The sequence below is a fragment of the Alligator mississippiensis genome, chromosome 8 (assembly GCF_030867095.1).
Source record: "Alligator mississippiensis isolate rAllMis1 chromosome 8, rAllMis1, whole genome shotgun sequence".
Taxonomy (NCBI): domain Eukaryota; kingdom Metazoa; phylum Chordata; order Crocodylia; family Alligatoridae; genus Alligator; species Alligator mississippiensis.
The window spans coordinates 202,346-221,396 of NC_081831.1; the positions used below are offsets into that span (position 1 = coordinate 202,346).

At 46.4% G+C, this 19,051-nt stretch overlaps 1 protein-coding gene across 3 annotated transcripts in view; it reads left to right on the forward strand.

The window, feature by feature from the left end:
- The first annotated feature begins 63 nt into the window (after positions 1–63).
- FASN (fatty acid synthase) overlaps positions 64–19,051 on the forward strand; it is a 117,148-nt gene continuing 98,160 nt past the window's right edge. Inside the window, exons 1-8 of one of the 3 annotated variants that reach the window (XM_019478273.2) lie at positions 90–347; positions 794–938; positions 3,592–4,000; positions 5,116–5,224; positions 9,081–9,182; positions 11,187–11,344; positions 11,487–11,561; positions 12,854–13,054. In XM_019478273.2, the coding sequence (XP_019333818.2) occupies positions 3,600–4,000; positions 5,116–5,224; positions 9,081–9,182; positions 11,187–11,344; positions 11,487–11,561; positions 12,854–13,054 (1,046 nt within the window). In that variant the 5' untranslated portion in view covers positions 90–347; positions 794–938; positions 3,592–3,599. Of the gene's footprint in view, positions 348–793; positions 939–3,591; positions 4,001–5,115; positions 5,225–9,080; positions 9,183–11,186; positions 11,345–11,486; positions 11,562–12,853; positions 13,055–19,051 lie in introns of all 3 variants that reach the window. The other 2 variants (XM_019478272.2, XM_019478274.2) reach the window with 2 other exon arrangements.

Here is a 19,051-nt window from a genome sequence, read left to right on the forward strand (position 1 = left end):
TCCGCCGCAGGTCACGTGGTGCCGGCCGGCTGCGCGCGCAGGGGCCCGGGCGTTGCCATGACGACGCGGCCTGGTCGGCGGGACGGGGCGGGACGCGCCGCCGCGGCCTGGAGCAGGAGGCCGCCCCGCCGCAGCCGCGGGAAGGGCCGCGTCCCGGTGCGGCCGAGGCGGCGCTCACGCCCGAGGCGCTTCTGCGCTGCACCGTGTCTGCGCGCACGTCCCGGGGAGGAGGAGGCCCCTCCGCGCCGAGGCCCAGGGGCGCTCCGAGGGCCCCGTGCTCGTGCGGGCCGAGCCCTGCTGCCCCGCGCTAGGGGGCCGGCCGTGCCGGGCCTGCCCGTCAGGAGGCGGTGAGTAGCAGGCGCGGGAGCACGGCCCGCCCGCCCGCCCGCGGCCCGCAGCAGGGGCCAGCTCCGCAGGGCGCTGGAGGGCACAGCCAGCCTGCCCTGGCGCCGTGCCTGGATGCCAGGCAGCTGCCTCGGACACGCCTGGCCTGGCCTGGCCTGGCCTGGTAGCAGGGGCTCCGCAGTCGCTGCCCGACGAGGCGTGTGTCTGCGCGAGTGTCGCGGCGTGGCGTCTCGCGATGTGAAGGATGTGGGGCTGGTGCGGGTGGCGACTGAGCCTTTGGGGAGGACGAGAGTTTGCCCGTCACGGGAGAGGCGACGGGCCTGCCCCTGCGCGCCTCGCTCTGCTGCTGCGTTGCGCTGCCGAGCGAGCAGGGGCTCGGGAGCTCCTGGGTCGGAGCTGCAGGGCGGTGCAGCAGTACCGGACCCGACGCCTCGCTCTGTCCACACAGACGTTTTTACTGGTTACCGTGCTACAGTTCGCAGCACGAGTGTTAGAGACCCAGGACATTGGCGCAGGTGCTCTGCAAAAGTCCATAGCAGTTTCCTCGACCCTCTTTAGAAACGCCTCCTGAGGTTTTGATACCTGCAGACCGTGTGAGTATCGATGCTGTGGGTGGCAAATACTTTTGTACTCGTTTAGGGTGCCTTTCCGGGACATGCAGTTGCTCACTGGGGGAAAAATAGTTTCTAGCAGCTTCTGGAAGGTGTGTTTTCTCTTCCGTGTACACATGTATGACCCCAAGGTATCTCACAACGTGAGCGGATCCCAGTGTTGGGTCCTTGGGCAAGAGCAACACTTTCCCGTCGACCCTCCACTGACTGACTTGTTCACGTTTTGTGGATAAGGTAACTTAATTATAGTTTAGAGGCTACAAATGCTCTTAACTTGCTAGTATTGTTAAAATAGCCAAATGTTTGAGAAAACAATTCGCCTGCTATATAGTAATTTTGGAATTGTAGACTTGAATGACATTTTCAGTAAAATAAAAGATTTAAATATTCTAAACTTGTTGCTCCTTAGCCCCCTTTTAATATATTATGACTTCAGATAACTGACATTTAAGAGGAGGCAGTAGCGAGGCAGTGAGCTGGAAGGTCTTATTTTTGGTCCCTTTGGACTGTTACAAAGGTCTTGTGTAAAGATTGTATTGCTAAGTTTAGCCAATGAAGCACATGTCAGGGTTTTTAAAGGGCACTTATGACAGTGTTTTGATATCGCCCTGTACATGGGCTGGCACCATAGACTCTTATATAGCAGTGCAGAAACTGTTCAGTGCATTAGACATATTTTGAGATAAATGGATTCTGAACTAATGACAGTACTGTTCCTTTTTTTACATAATAAGCTTGGTGCTTGTTCATTCCTGCATTAGAATTACGTTACTTCATATTTTTAGCTGTGGTAAAAGCCAAATGCATTTGGACCAGCTACAGCTGAGAAGAGTAAAAGGGAGATATAAAAAGGATAGACCTTTCTGTTATGTTGTCCAATAAGCACTTCCAGTAATGTTGCTGCTAGTAGAAAATCTCAATCTTTGCCTACTCCACTGGAAAAGATAACATTTATAAAAATGTAAATAAATGCCTTCTCCAGATATATCCAACTACCAATTTTAATCTAAAGAGAGCATTCACTTAATTTTTCTTTTCTTAGCGAAGACTAAGAAAACTGATGGGAAAACTGAGTCAAAGGAATTAAAAAAACGATCGGACCACTGAGTCCTGTAGTCTAGCTTCTTCCCTTTAGTAATAGCTATTACTTGACGCATCATAAAAAGGCAAAGCTCTGTCTGACTACTGTGCTTGTCACTTCCACCCTGATTCCCACAGCCCCGCACCCTAAAAATGAGATTTGTCTGGTCTTTGTTGAAAGAAATGATGTTTAAATTGTGGCATCCTTTTGGAGCAGGGATATTTTTATAAGGTTGACTGATCTCAAAATCTCTCTTGGATTTTAAGAGATTAAAAAGCCACCACTGGAAAGACACGCTTGTCTGAGTTATTGTTCTGTGCATCCCCATGTGTATGCGGACAGGATTATCTGACATGACCAACACAGAATAGCATTGCACTGTGAGAGAAACTGTACTGATTTCAGAGATTTAGGGAAACAGGCTAAGTGGATGTTATCATTTATTATTTTTATAGGACCAGGAAGTATGAATGGCACCTTAAAGCACAAATGAAGTCATGGTCTGTCCTCTGAAGATTTGGGTACAATAGTATATAGTGATGCGAATGAGCAAGTTTAATAAACAGTAGGAAGAGATTGAAGTGAGGAAGAAGAGTTACATGTGAATTCTCACTTTAAGTTTTTGCACCTCTTGATAGTTCCAGTAAAAAAAAAAAATTAAAATATATGTGTTATTGATTCATATCACATGGACATTGTGAGAATGCACTGTGGATGTATTTGAATGAAGGAAGATAAATGGTTTGACAGACTCAAATTAGAAGGAAATGATATGGGGGAAAAAAGGGGTACCAAGGTGTTTGTGGGAGAAGATGATAAATGGCCCATTGGGGTTGGCCTCATAAGCAGAATGAAAGGTTCAGGTAGGCTGTGCAGTAAGAGAGCCAGTTAGTTGGATTACAATTTGAGTAAAATTACCACAGATGTCTTTAAGAAGAAAAAAGGCATGTACGATCCATATCTCTGCAAGTCTGAAGTGGGTGGTGGCAACCCTGGACAATGGGAAACTATGGCTGTCTTTTCCAAGGGGCACTGGGAAAGGCAACGTTTAGGATTTTGTTGTGGAGCTTCTATAAATATTAAATTATTTTGTTCCATTCATCCATTTTCTACATACATTGCCAGTACCTTCCTTAAAATTGTCATTACTTTGCAAGTGCAGACGGACAGTCATGTCAGCCAGTGAAACCTTCCACAGGGAGCAAAAGTATTAGGGACACAATATGAGGAGGAAAGATAAGCAGGTATCTTGGGATTTAGAACACCTGAATATGCTTCCCTGCTTCACCACAAACTTTCTGTGTAACACTGGGAAGCTGTTAATTCTCTCTCTGCCTCAGTTTTCCGTCCGTATAACTGGGTTACAACTGTGCTTCCCTTGCTCTAGCGGATATGGTGAGGATAAAAAATGTATCAATACAGTACCTGCTGTTTCAGGAAAATTTAATAATCTACTCCTAGCTAGTTTAGCAATAGCAGAGGTGGGAAGTGGGGAAGACAGATGGGTGGTTTGTCACTCATGAAGCCACAATGAGTAACTTTCTGGTATTTTAGGCTCAACAATGCTACACATGGAAAAAGACTTAAATGAGCTTCTTGTGTGGAAAGAACAGGAATGGAAAGAGCTGCAAGCTCGCCAACTTCATTTTCAAAAGACAATGCTTCAAGACTCCAGAAAACAGCTCCAAGAAATACAAAAAAAATTTAACAGGTTAAAAGAAGATTTCACCTATAATCTGAAAGTTCTGGATGAGAGAGATCGAGAGCTGGAGCACTATGATGCTATGTTCGCCCATCTGAAAACACGTGAACATACTAAAGAAGCAGAGGTTAGCGAACTTAGGATACAGCTGGACAAACTGCAGGAAAAACTTGACAAGGAAACCCATAAACAAGAGAATTTGCAATATCAGTATCAACAGAAACTTAAAGAACATCGGTTAGAACTAGAACAGCTGCAGAGGTAAGAGAAGAGAGATTGATTCCCTGCTACTTGGACAGATGCTGTCATGGGGATTCCGTGTGGCTAGACTGCTTCCAGTACCCAAACTGGTTCATTGAAAGTTACCACAGGTGTCTCTCTAGTACATGATAGTTTTCAGTTTTGACATATACAGAGAAACTATTCAGAAAACTCATTGCCTATATAAACAGTCATACAGTCATTCCTGCTTCACATCACCACACTAACTAGCTAGCTGCATATTGAAGGTTGTGTCTCTGTGAGAATTTTTTCAGCTTGGAGGAGATCTGAACATGAGAGGTCTAGTGGCACCCCAAATAGGTTAATCCTTACTTGAGCAAGGGGTTGAACTAGATGTGACCTCCTGAGGTCCCTTCCAACCCTAATTTTCTATGATTCTGTGGTGGCCTTCTGGATTAGGTTGTCAGCAGTACCCAAAGTATGTGAATAGATGTCCAAGACTGGCATAATTTGTGGAGTATAGAACTGACTTAAAGGAGTGTGAGAGAAGCTACAGCAGGCTTTCAGAATTGTAAATAGAATTGTTACTGCTTGATTTTTTTATCATAGTGATTTTAAAAGTAGTTAAAATACAAGCAACATCAATTTTGTTTCAACACAAATGTGTAATAGAACTTACTTCACCACTTTGAAAGTCCCTAGCCTTGTCAGACTTCTTTTTACTGGATCTCATGCTATGTTGTTATACTGTTATAAAAGCAAGGCACACCTTTTTTACATTCGCTGTTGAAACAACTCACCAAAGTGTGATGTATATTCTGTCAGTAATGTCCTTCAGTCCTGTGTGGACATCTTTCTGGAAGCCCAGCCAGAGGTTGCTTCCTTTGTTATGCAGGAAATCAAACTAGATGGTCACAAGGGTCCCTTCTGGTATGGAAAAGCTATGAATTGTTAATTGTTTATGTATTATTTAGACTTCAAATATTGACCTTGTGTTTATTTGTAGGACGAAAGTTTTTATTATGTACTTTTTGAAAAATTAAATTCTTGCATGTTAAATTTTTGTGTATACTCTGTTGCTGGAAGGACCTTCCATGGGATTCCGTCAGCAGGATACATTAGGTCACATTTTCACGTAAATTTGTTTTTTATAGTTCCAAGAACAATGACATCCACCAGCACCGTGAGGAGTATGTGAAGCTGAAACAGCAGCTGGAGAATAAACTCCAAGAGGTTGAAGGAGAGCTTGTTTTACAGAAACAGGTACAGGGGTTTACAAAAGAGTTTTGTGTTTTGGGAGCCATGCTAGCTAGATTTTTCTACATTATAATCCTTCCGTTTTTTTATAGGAGGCTGAAAGGATGCAGTATATCTCAATATCCTGGATAGGCACTTAACAAGTAATCATTTAGACATTCCTTCATAGCTGTAATGTCACATTCATATGAGATGTGCAGTAGCCTTGCTTTACTGTTCTGTGTGTCAGCAGTGCTTGTGGCTCTTGCTTTACTTACTTGTTTGGCAACCTCTCCTTCTGAGGAATCAGTAAGATTGTGTTTAGTAATCTGAGAGAGTGTAAGATTCTTATAAGGATACATCCAGTGCACTGTGCTAAATTTGCCAACCTTGAAATTTCAAGGAAGGTCAGCTCCTCTAAATCAGAAACGGGTTTAAGCAAACATATAGGCTATATAATCACAATGACATGCCAGCATCCTGTATTTATAATTTCAGGGTTCCTTCTTTCCCCACAGTTGAGGGGATCAAACCTGGGTAAGCCATTAACTGTCGTAGACTGCTTGTTAACATGGCTATCCCAAGGAAGCCATAAATTGCCGCAGTATTATTAAGCGGTTTAAGCACCTAATTAATATGTAAAATTAAATATCTTAATGAAATAAAGAAATGGACAGCAAGTAATACTGACTATATACATGTTTCTAAATAATACCTTTTAAGTACTTAATCAGACTCTTAAACTGAAATATCTTATGAAAATAAAGCTGTACTATGCACAACATGAATTGTAACTAATACCAACTATATACACTTTATTAAAGGATATTATGAGAGAGAGTTTACTGAAACTGAATGTTAACCTTGAGACAGGCAGTTCATGCTATGTATTAAATGTGAGCATGCTGCACCCAGCCACAGTCATTGGAGATATTCTATATCTCTGTGGGCTGATCACTTGTCTATACACTGGGATGGCACATTCAGCATCTACCGAGGTTGTTGGACTTGTGAGACAGTGTCTTACCAGGGCATAAAGATGTCGAAACCAGTTACAGACAGACTCCCAGAACACAGGCACAGACAGAGGCATCTGGCACTCTTTGACAAAGCTCACGTACGCAGCATGTTCATCGTCATGCTCTTTCCCCTATCCTGGGATTGCTTTTAGTAGCTGAGGGTCAAAACTCAGCGAAGAGATCTGGTTGAGGTCCAAAATATAAAAAGCCCTAAGGAAGGGGGCATCTGGCTAGCTGAACTGTGGTGGAAGTGACAGGTCGTACCTGTAGTAATGTTTCAGCTTTACAGCTATTGTCTGGACTAGCTCCCTTCTGCTCTGGTTTTCAGAAGGGCAGCTTGACAGTTCTTGCAATGCCTTGTCTTTGTCCCAGCTTATCAAATCTGTCACCTTATTTTGTGCATGGTGGAGGAGCTGGGTCTAAATGAGTGGAAACCATCTAACCCCAAGAGGAGGTTAGATGAGTATCTAGCTGGGGTCATCTAGACCCAGCACTCTTTCCTGCTTATGCAGGGGGTCGGACTCGATGATCTATTGAGGTCCCTTCCGACCCTAACATCATGAATCTATGGTGGATTGCAACCTGCCGGCCTTCAAACCAGGTCAGGAGTTCCGTGAACCGGGTGGCAATGTTGGCCACAAGCATCACTTGATCTTGAATGTTGCCTTGCTCAAAGAGTTTGCAAAGCTTTAGCATGCACTGTGTGCTGGGTGCGATTTCCAGCACCTCACTCACAAACTGGTGGTAGTGCTGTGTGTACTTGGTGTGGTAACGGACTGTGTTGAACCAGGAATTCCACTGTATGACCACAGGTTCCGGTGGCAGTGGCACAGTGGCATGTGAGTGCCCACTTTGACTGGCAATGGACACCTTGTACTGAACCTTATGACCTGGACAGTGCTTGAAGGCTTTCTTGAAAGAAAGCACCAGGCTATCTTGGGGAACTGCATGGGCCAGATGCAACTTACTGGGGACAGAATGTGTGCATTGCAGGTGACATGAACAGTGTTGGGCAGCATTCCTTGGAGTACATCGGAGAAAGCCTTGCACGTATACATGGCATTGTCAGACAGGAATGCTGAGATCTTGATAAAGTCTATGCCATAGCTGACAGTTACCTTCACGATAGTGTGGGATACAGTGGGAAAATTGACAGAGGTGAGGTGGACTGGCTGAGTTTGGTTAGTCCAGCTCCCCAGTACAAATGTGCAGTATGTAGTTGTTCTGAGGGTCGGTGACTTTGCTAGCCACAATAGAAAAGGAATCATACTCTGCCCAAGGCAGCCTTCGTGGACTCTACATGTGAAGCAATCACTGAGGGAGATAGTCCTGGTGAAGCTTGTTGGCACACACAACTGCTGGCGTTGGGCACATTTTGTTTCGGGTAGTTCCTTAACTTGGGGTGATCAAGTTTCTCTAGTGCAGTGGTCACCAACCAGTGGATCTTGATCCACCGGTAGATCCCGGAGCCTCTTGCGGTAGATCTCAGAGCCACTTGGAGTTGATCTGAGGCTTGGGTGGGGGGCTGAGTGCCCACGTGCATGCGTGTGAATGCCCCAGGTCAGTCCGTGGTGGAGGCAAGGGGCGGGGGCTAGATTGAGGCCCCCGTGGTGAGGGACAGTGCCTCAGAGGCAGGAGCAGGGTTAAATTGAGTGGGGCCCTGGCCGGGTGGGACTTACCTGCTGGGTGGGGTGGGGGAGGGGCTGGGGTGGCACCAACGCAGGGTGGGTCTTGGGTTGCTTTTAAATGCCAAAGGTGATCTTCTACTTTAAAAGGTTGGAGACCACTGCTCTAGTATGATGCTGGCTGCTGTAAAAGCCTCCGTGAGGGGAAAAAGCCATCTCTCGCCTTGCCAAGCCACTTTCCATGGTCTATTTAAACAGGGAGGACATGGTCACTTGCTTCTTGCTCTGACCTTCAGCCTTTGCAGCAGCCTTCCTCTTCATGTGTGCCTTGGACTTCAGGTGACAATTGATGCTGGATTTCCTGGACACACCCAGAGTTAGACTGTAGATGGTACAGAAGAGTCTGCCACCATCTGTGTGCAAGGTCCCTGCCGAATACTGTCTTGTATGGTCTACCGCTAAAACATATTTGGCAGTCTTAGAAGATTTTTTTTTATTCATATCTTCTCTTTCTCGTGCAGAGTGACCAGGCATGCTACAGGAGCGTGCCTGCAGGCGCTTTAAAAGCTGGTGCCAAAACCATCCCTTCTTCTCAGGCTGCCCCTGACTAGCTTCTGGACTGAGCCTACATCAGGGGCTCAGCCTCCAATTTGCTCCTTCTCCCTCGTCTTCCTCCACACCATGCCTCAGGATGCCAGGGCTTCCTGCCCTTTTCTGTTTGCAGCTCCCATCCCCCTCCCCATCCCGCTAGCTGACTGTTTTCGCACTTTTTTGCAGTCTCTTCATTTTTGCAGTCCCTGCGCTTTTTTGCAGGGGACCTACTGATTTCATGGTTTCTGTGAAAATTGCAGATCAGGTAGGTCCCTATATGTAAGACATTGTTTTATGTAATGCTGGAACTTTGTTTTCACTTACCTGTTTTTTTTAAATTCCCCAAAATTATTGTGGCACTGGTAGTGTTCTATTCATGCAAGCAGTGTTAGAAAATCTAACATATATCAGATAGCTGGTTTTAGTCAATGTGTTGTTAAACTGTTTTCGGAGCATATTGAAGTAACGCAGTGGTTAGAACACCAGTGATGTTTGGGACATGGCATGTACTGGAGTACCTATTATTATATGTATTAGTGAGGCTGTACTAGCAGTAGCAACAGTGGGAAATTGTTTGCAGTGAGTGTATGCGTATGCACGTGTTCGTGTGCATTCATAGAATTACTTATATACTGTATTCCACTACAGGAACTGCTGGCAGAGTTTGATGCAGAAATGAAAAAGAGAGAACTTGAGTTTCAACAGCAGGAAGATGAGATGAGTAACTTAGTTTTGTCTCATAAACTCAAGGTAATTCTCATTAAGCTTCTTTTTTTTAACCTAAAAAGGGCACATTTTATTACTTTAATCCCAAATGTTATTTATTCTGTAAATACATATAAAAGTTATATACTTCCTTGCTTCACCAGTAGATTGAGGGTGTTGTTCCAGGACAGTAGAAGATAGAAATATTTGGAGGGTGAATTTTAAATTTTGCTCACGGTTATCACCAGTGAGAAAATGTATATATGGGTCTCTGGAGGCCTTGTCACATTCTCACAAAATTAGTCAAGAAATGTACATAAAGCATAGATTCTGCACAGAAAGGTCAGTTCAATGTAATTTGAATAAGATCTTTCTGTTACTAATATCAGTTTATTTTAATAAGTTGTTTTAGTTTTTTAAAAGGGCTTATGAAGTTTATACCACTTAAAGCCAGTTAAAGTATATGTTGACCCTTTTGTAATAAATAGTGTGACAGAAGGTCGCCTAGAGGCCAGTCACTACTTCGGTCCACCCACCTGTCTAGGCAGGCCAACCACCTGACTGTCCTGCCACACCTTTGTTGTATTTAAATAGTTGTTTGTAGGTGGGAGACTGCCCATTTAATTCCCTAATGCCAAGGGCATAATACACAGCTCCAACCTTCCCTTTACTGTGTCCCATGCCTTGCAGATGGCATCCAAAAATGACTTTCAACTGTCCTGGCCCCATTGCTGGGTTGCACTCAGCCTCTGGCCCAAGCTTGGCCTCAGGTGTCGTTAGACATGCCTGGACCACATGCCCCCTCACTGGGGCCTCTGCTCTGGCTGGCCTACGCATAGTCCTGCAGGCCCCCTCAGACCCTACTCTACACGGCCTCCGGCAGCCCTCAACTCTGCCCCCTTACTAGGGCCTCAACTCTGCCACCTCACTAGGGCCTCTGTTTCTGCTGACCTACACATAGCCCTTCAGGCTCCCTTGAACCTTACTCTACGTGGCCTCCAGCAGCCCCCTCGTCCCCTCACTGGGGCTTCTGGGCCTTACGCCCCATGGGCCTCCGGTCCCTCTAAGTGGACCTGCGCCCTGTCTCAGGACCCACTCAATGGGCCTGGAACCCATGTTAGACCCCATTCGGTGGACCTGGGCCTCTGTGCTTTTCTGTCAAGGTATGCTCCTCTCGCCTTTCCCCTCCCTGGGATACCGCAAGGCAACGGGGGCTGAGGCTTTACAGTGTCCCATCCTCACCTTTCACTGGGGAGGCACAGGTGTGGCATTTCCTGGAGACTGCCCCACCACACCATCCTATCCCAGCAGGGTGTAGTTTTAGGTCATGCCCCAGGACCAGGAATGTCCTCCATCCCCATAGTTCCTATCCTGAAACTCCAGGTGTTCTGGGAGCAGCAGTACACTACTCCAGCCGGAAGATGTTCACTCTTCAGCTCCTCAGTTGCAACTCCTGGCCCTGCTTCCTAGGCCTGGTTTTATACTCAAGCAGCCAATCAGGCAGCCTTCTAGTTGCCATGTCATGTCGTGTGTCGTCCGTCGTGTCTTCCCCCCCCCCCCCCCCCCGATTGGCTATGTTATTGCCTGCAGGCTGCTCTGCTGCCTGCTCAAGCCCTTGCACATAGTGACAAAGACTTTATTGGTGTGTGTGTTGTTGTGACCACCCTGGGGCAGGGATTGCAAACTTTTCTCCAAGTGAGTTAGTCCCTAAGGGCATCTATACACATACCCTGGGGGGGAGGGGAGCACTTTAAGTAGAGTGGATCTGAGAGCTGATTTAATTAAAGCACCCACAGTGCTACATATATTCAGCGTCCCATACTTCAAAATGACATTGGGGGCATTTTAACTAAAGCTCATTCAATGAGCTTTGGTTAAAGTGCCCCCACTGCCATTTTGAAATGCGGGGCCAATGAATACATGCAATATGGAGACTGCTGGAGTGCGCTAATTAATCAAGTCTGCTCTGAGGTGTGCCAATTGGCACTCCAGCGGTCTATTTCTAGAGGCTTTTTTCTAGCTTTAAGGTTTGTTCTCTTTCTTTGAAAGGTTAACTTATTGAGCAGAGAACTGGAGGCTTTGAAAGATGCTGGGATGAAAGCTGCAGAATCATTGCAAATGGCAGAAAGGACTAATCTGAGATTGGAAAAAGAGCTCAAATGCAAGGACTGGGAATTTAAGGATCTTGCAGCTGTAAAAGATGCTCGGTATTGTACGGCTCCAGTTATAAATGAGGGAAATTGCTTTGCAGCTTGCTATTTACTCTTTTCCTTTCCATACTTCTTTCATCTTTTAGGGGCAGAACTGCTACTTTTTACTTTATTTCTTTTCAAATGATTGCTGTTTTAGAATAAAAGAATTAGAAGGTAAACTTCATTCAATGAACCTGATGTGGAAAAAAGAGGAGGAAACGTTTAGAAGAAAGTAAGTATTGTTTATGTATAACACTGAGAATAACAGTGGTTTTTTATGTTCTTTTAAAGTAGAATTTTTCACTCTGGGACAAGGTGCTGGTTTTGACCTATAAGGCCCTAAATCAGTGATTCTCAACCAGGGTGACTTGAGATCCTCTTAAGGGTTCCATGGGGTGCCACACAATATTAGCAATTTTAGGTGTGCAATGAGCATTCATAAGATAAACCCCAGGATTTCAAATAGGAATCCATATTGTCAAAAACATTATGAGCTGATGTGATCTTTCTGAGTTCTATGCAACAGAAAAGTTGTTTTATTATTTTTCTGTAATAAAACAATGAGTGAAAACTAAGATCTGGCATTTTCCAAAGAGTGTCTTGAGTCTATGGAAGTTGAGAACCACTGGCCTAAGTGGTCTGGGCCCTACCACCGCTTTCTTTATGCCCCGTCTTGATCCTTAATGTTAGTCGAGGTACCTCCTGCAAGTACCATCTGTGACCCAAGTTTACCTGGCAGAAACACGTGGGAGGTCATTCTCCCCTGTCACCCCGCAGCTTTGGAACTCCCTCTCCCTTGAGGCCCACCTGAGCCTGTTGTCAATAGGGCTGCTTTGCATGGAGGAAGTTAAGCAACAGTTTAAATGCTGTGCTGAATTGGAGCCAGTCTCTTTACAGTTGTATATCATAGATCTCTCTTCTTTTGTCATTTTAGTCTGTACTGATTTATTCCTTTGAACAGCAGTATTTCCGGCGGGAAAAAAGTTAACTTGTTTTTGCTGATAGATGAGGTTCAGTCTAATGCTTTTAATTCTTGATCTGGCAGCTTCTACGTTTAGTTCTCTAGACTAACAACAAACTGGGCATGTCTACACGTTGCCCTACAGCAGCGGAATGACACACTACATCACCATACGATACGCTACAGCTATGTAGTGATCACATGTATCTGTACATCATCACCAGCTATGTCGCCATAGCAGCACGCTCCCCTTCTATAGGATGCTGCTACGGCGATGTAGCTGCAAAATCTAAGCATGTGCTGCATGCATGCTGCAGTAACAGCCTATACTGTGCTGTGTTTTAGTACTTCCAAAAGAAAGTACTAAAGCATGACACAGTAACAGCGTTGCTGTGTGGCAACGTGTAAATGCACCCACAGTTGACAGGAATATTTGTTCATTCTCTTCAGCTGCTCTGTGGTGCAGATCATTTGGGTAATTGTGCCTGTTTATTTTAAATCTTGGCATCATGGGAAAAACCTAAACAAACAGTAATCTTATTTTGCATATTTATGGTTTTTAGACATGAAGTTCTGGATCGCTTTGCCAAGGAAAAGGAAGCAGTACTAGCTTCAGTGAAAGAAGCTCATGCTGAGCAAGTACAGAAGTGGGAGAATCATATAAGAGAACTGCAAATAAGCCATGAAAATCTGGAAACAGAATTGCGTAGAAGTCAATGGAGTCAAGCAGATTGCTTGAGAGAGAAAGATGCTTTTATTGAAAAGTGAGTATGACTTGATTTGTCTTGGAGGAATTCAGAACATCAAGGGCAGTGTTGTGCATCACTATGAATTTGAATAAAAAAGTGTATAGTTGTCCAAGTTAGACTCATGCCCAGGTTTACAATTTTTCAAATAGATACAGTGTTGTATTCTTTCCTGGGGGGAGGTATCAATATCATGAAATGTTGCTCTGTAGAGAGCTTTGTTCAATATAATGTTATATGAAATAAAGCAGGACTCTGGAGAACACGCCTAATTGCCTAAAACTATCTAGTCAGAGAGGCAGGGCTGTTTTGTTTTTTTTTTTTAACAGAGTGCTTTGCTCAATTGTGTCCATGCACAGAGGGGGCATTGTATTCAGGACACAGTATTCTAGCCCTAGGAAGCAGGGTTTTTATTTGACCTTCCTATGTTAAAAGACCATTAAAGATAAAAAGCAAAGCATTCTAGAGGGATACCAAAAGTAGGTTACATACACAATTTTTTTTTCTTTTGCTGTTTCACATCTTTGTTACAGTACCATCATATGCTCTTATTTTTGTGGTGTCCCTGCCTTGTTCTGGATGCATACTGGATAATGCAGTGTGAAATAGGGGAGAGATAGGGGAAAGATAAATTAAATTCTTCTTTACATCTACAAGTTGTCAGAGCCTCACAAAATTTGTACCAGGCTATTGAAGGAAGTGATTAAAGAAATTTTGGCACCATTAGCAACAATATTTGCAAAGTTGTGGACTCTCTGCAAGGTCCCAGAAGACTAAAGAAGGGCTAACGATGTCTGTCTTTAACAAGGAGAAAAAAGAAGACCTGGGGCATTGAAGCCCATCAGCCTGGTTTCAATACTTGGGGAAGCTACTAGATCAACTTGTAAAAATATATAAGCACGTAGAGGAGGAAGACGTGCAAGGAAATCAGCAAGGATCCTGATTTCCAGTCATTATAACAGAATAAATTTGAAATATCTATATATTTTGACATTTGACTTTGCATTTTTTATCGTGGAAAATCAGAGCTCCCCCTGCCTCCTTTACTTTACCTTTACCTGCACCCCCCTCCCCTGCTTTGTGGTACTGATCAGCCCTGATATTCTGGTGCCCTGCTCTTGCCCATGCCATTGCTCCTCGCTCCCAAGCCACAGTCCCCCCAGCCCTGCCAGTCGCTCCCGACCCACAGTCATGTTCTCCTCCCCCTTACTCCTGACCTGCAGACTTGCAGCCTCCCACCTCCCTGCTGGTGCCCCTCACTACCAATCTGCAGCCCTCTGTCCCCATCAGGGCCCCTCAGTCCTGACCCACAACCCCCTTGTCTCCCCTAGTCCTCCTGGAGGCAGCCCCCAGATTCCAGGACCCAGTGGCTGCATCCTGCCCACTCCCTGTTCGCTGCCCATGGGCACCAGCCACAGCTGACCAGCAGTGCCCAAGCCCCAGCTGCCACGGCCAGAGTAGAAGGAGGTGTGTGGGGACCCCCCCCCCCCCCGTTTCCCCATTGAGCCTGTGGGGTTGGGGGCAAGGGTGGGGTAGGATGTGAGCAGACCACTGCATGGCTTGGGGCTCCCCATCCTGCTGCCCCCCACTCAGGGGCCTCCAAGGCCCAGTGGGTGGGATCCAGTGCAGGAAGGCAAAACAGGTATGGGGAAGCTCAGTACTACCACCCCCACTACCACCAGGAGCTCCATGCCAGCTGAACTGCTACGGTGAGGCATTCCCTGCCTGTCCGGCAGCAGTGGGAGAGGCAGTGGCAGTGTGGTGTTCTGCTCCCCCGCTGCTGCTGGGTGGGCAGGGGGTGCCTCACCTTGGTGGTGCACCTGATATGAGGCTTCCAGTGGTGGCAGCAGCAGCAGTACTGAGCCTCCCCACCCCACTCCACCCTCCCGTGTCAGGTCCCGCTCACTGGGCTGCAGAGGTGGCTCATGCCCAATGCCAGTCTGGCCATGCTGTAGCCCCACACCCCACTGTACATGCAGAAATCTGGGGGGCATGTACTCCCCATTCTCCCCCCAGGGACTCTTGTCCCACGTCCACCTCCCTCCATGCCTTCTGCTGCTGCCAATGCAGAGGGTGCTGAGGTTGTGGGCAGGATGCATGGCACAGGGCAGCTCAGTCCATAGCTCCTGGCTGCCAAGAGGGAAAGCTCCACACTGCACGTGCTGTCCCATACCCACCCCAACCACATTTGTGCACTCTCGGCCTCGGATCACCTTTCCCCACTCCCCCTGCCCCAAGCAGCTAGTTGCAGGCTGGAACTCTGCCAGCCTGCAAGGGGATACCTGTGTTTTTCTTCGTTAAAAGGGAAAACCCACATTTTTCTCCTTTAAGGGGGAAAACCCAATGTTTTTCTATGGGAAATGGAAAACCTGGATCCTTGGTGATCAGTAACAGGCAATATGGATTTGGTAAGAAGAAAACATGCCAGACCAACTTGATTTCCTCTTTTGACGGAATACCTAATTGCTTGGATGAAAGGAATTGGACTCCTTTTCCTTTTAGGCTTTTGATTATAGAGTCCTAGAGAAGGAGAGCTGGAAAGGACCTCCAGGGGTCATCTAGTTCAGCCCTTAGCCTGAGGCAGAATCATCCCTATCCAAGCCATCCTCTAGAAATCTATTGTCTAACAACCTATTAGCAAAACTATACAGTTAATCCTTATACAATCACAAGACATAACACACTAATCTGCCACAGATAAAGCAGGTAAACCATTGTGCTGCTGCCAAGGTTGTTAAAATATGCTTGAGTGATCCAAGGAAGAGGCCCGTGTCCCATGCTACAGAGGAGTGCAAAAGTCCGTACCAATCTGACCATGGGGTAGAATTCCTTCCTGACCCCAAATATAGCAATCAGTCTGACCTTGAGTGGAGGAGTAAGACCCACTGGCCAGGAACTTTTGGGTTTAAGTCCTAGCAGGAGCATTAGCACACTGCAGTCAAAATCCTCTGCTGTGGCTGCATCCAACACCCAGTACTTCTGAGGAAGGCTTTTAAAAAAACCCAGACACGTAGCAACCAGAGGAGAAAAAAGTTCCCTTCTAGCCCCATGTGGCAAAGCCCAGAAGTCTGGGAAGTGCCCATCGTAGAACCTAAACATGGCTTCTTGAATGCTTCCACTGATAGAGATTCCACAACTTCCCTAGGCCGTCTATGCCACTGCTTCACTGTTCTAATAGTGAAGAAGTTTTTCCTGATATTTAATATAAACCTACTTTGCTGCAACTTCATGCTTTTGGTTCATGTCCTACTCTCTGCAGCAAGAGAGACAAGGTGTTTTCCTCCTTCTTTTTGGCAGCCCTTCTGATGTTTGAAGATTGCTATCATGTCCCCTCTTACATGCCTTTTCTGCAAGCTTGAACCTACCTATTTCCTTCAACCTCTCCTTGTATGACTTGCCTTCCAAGCCTGCTATCATTTCTGTTGCCCACTTCTGGGCCCTCTCTAACTTCTCCGTGTTCTTTAAAATGTGGAATCCAAAACTGCACGCAGGGCCTGAACGAGGCCTACCAAATGCTGACTAAAGAGGCGCTAGCACGTCTTGGACCTTGCACCTAATGCTTCTTTTGATCGTTCCAAAACCGCATTCACCCGCTGTGCAGCTACATCACCATGCAGACTCGTATTGAGTCTGCGATCTACCAAGACTCCCAGATCCTTCTCTGTAGTGCTGCCATCCAGCCAGGTGTTGCCCATTTCATATTTGTATTTTTGATTCTTCTTCCTGAGGTGCAGCACCTTGCATATGTCAGCATTGAACTTCATCCTGTTAGCTTCAGCCCGCCCTTCTAATCTGTCAAGATCCTTCTGTAATGTGCTTCTGTCCACATATTTGCAGTGCCTCCCAACCTTATCTCCTCTCCAAAACTTGCTCAAGAACTCTCAATTCCAGCATCCAAATAATTAATAAACATATTGTACAGCAGAAAAGAGAAGACTGAGGGTGGATTTGATTACAGCCTTTAAATACCTGAAGGTCAATTATCGAGAGGATGGAGATGGGATTTTCTCTGTAATCATAGGGGACAGGACTAGGAGCACCAGCCTCAATGTGCAGCAGGGGAAAGTTTAGGCTGGAGATTACAAGGAACTCTGACTCTGGGTGGTCAAATATTGGAACAGGCTACCTAGAGCAGTTGTGGAATCTCCATGCTTGGAAGTTTTCAAGAGCAGATTAGACAGACTTGGCTGGGATGGTTTAGTTGGGACTGACCCTGCCCTGAGCAGGCGGCTGGACTAGATGACCTTGTGGCCCTACTTTCCTATGATCCTATATGGACACTGGCTTCATTTTTACTGGGTGTGAAAACTGACAGTATGAAAACAGTAGTCAAGATAGCTCAGGGAGACAGTAACTTAACTTCAAGTCAGCCGGCCCTGACAATCTTCACCCCAGGGTACTCAAGGAGCTGGCGAGCATCGTAGCCCAGCCTCTAGCGCGGATCTTTGAAAACTCTTGGCGCTCTGGTGTAGTGCCCGAAGACTGGAAGAAGGCCAACGTGGTGCCTATCTTCAAGAAAGGGAGGAAAGTGGATCTGGCTAACTATAGGCCCATCAGCCTGACTTCTATCCCGGGGAAGATCTTAGAAAAGTTTATTAAGGAGGCCATCCTTAATGGACTGGCCGACGCCAACATCTTAAGGGATAGCCAGCACGGGTTTGTTGCTGGTAGGTCTTGCTTGACCAATCTCATTTCCTTCTACGACCAGGTGACCTATCACCTGGACAAGGGAGAAGAGATTGATGTCATATATCTTGACTTCAAAAAAGCCTTCGATCTGGTGTCCCATGATCGTCTCTTGGAGAAACTGGCCAATTGTCGCCTTGGGTCCCCCACGATCCACTGGCTGGAAAATTGGCTCCGGGGTTGGACCCAGAGGGTAGTAATTGATGGAAGTCACTCATCGTGGTGTCCTGTGACCAGTGGGGTCCCCCAGGGCTCTGTCCTTGGACCCATACTGTTCAACATCTTCATTAATGATGTGGACACTGGAGTCAGAAGCGGACTGGCCAAGTTCGCCGATGACACCAAACTTTGGGGCAAAGCATCCACGCCAGAAGACAGGCGGGTGATCCAGGCTGACCTGGACAGGCTCAGCAAGTGGGCGGATGAGAATCTGATGGTGTTCAACGCCGATAAATGCAAGGTTCTCCACCTTGGGAAGAAAAACCCGCAGCATCCTTATAGGCTTGGCAGTGCTATGTTGGCTAGCACTATGGAAGAAAGAGACTTGGGGGTCATCATTGACCACAAGATGAACATGAGCCTGCAGTGCGATGCTGCGGCTAGTAAAGCGACCAAAACGCTGGCTTGCATCCATAGATGCTTCTCAAGCAAATCCCGGGACGTCATTCTCCCCCTGTACTCGGCCTTAGTGAGGCCGCAGCTGGAGTACTGCGTCCAGTTTTGGGCTCCACAATTCAAAAAGGATGTGGAGAAGCTTGAGAGAGTGCAGAGAAGAGCCACGCGCATGATCAGAGGTCAGGGAAGCAGACCCTACGACGACAGGCTGAGAGCCCTGGGGCTCTTTAGCCTGGAAAAGCGCAGGCTCAGGGGTGATCTGATGGCCACCTACAAGTTTATCAGGGGTGATCACCAGTATCTAGGGGAACGTTTGTTCACCAGAGCGCCCCAAGGGATGACGAGGACGAATGGTCACAAACTACTACAAGATCGTTTCAGGCTGGACATAAGGAAGAATTTCATTACTGTCCGAGCCCCCAAGGTCTGGAACAGCCTGCCGCCGGAGGTTGTTCAAGCGCCTTCATTGAACACCTTCAAGATGAAACTGGATGCTTATCTTGCTGGGATCCTATGACCCCAGCTGACTTCCTGCCCTTCCTTTGGGCGGGGGGCTGGACTCGATGATCTTCCGAGGTCCCTTCCAGCCCTAATGTCTATGAAATCTATGAAACTAAGGAACCTGCTAGAGCCTGACTAGAGTAGAAGAAAGCCTGTTTGTCTGAAGTATCTGCATTTTCTACAGTAGTACACAGTTAGAAAACGTGCATTTCT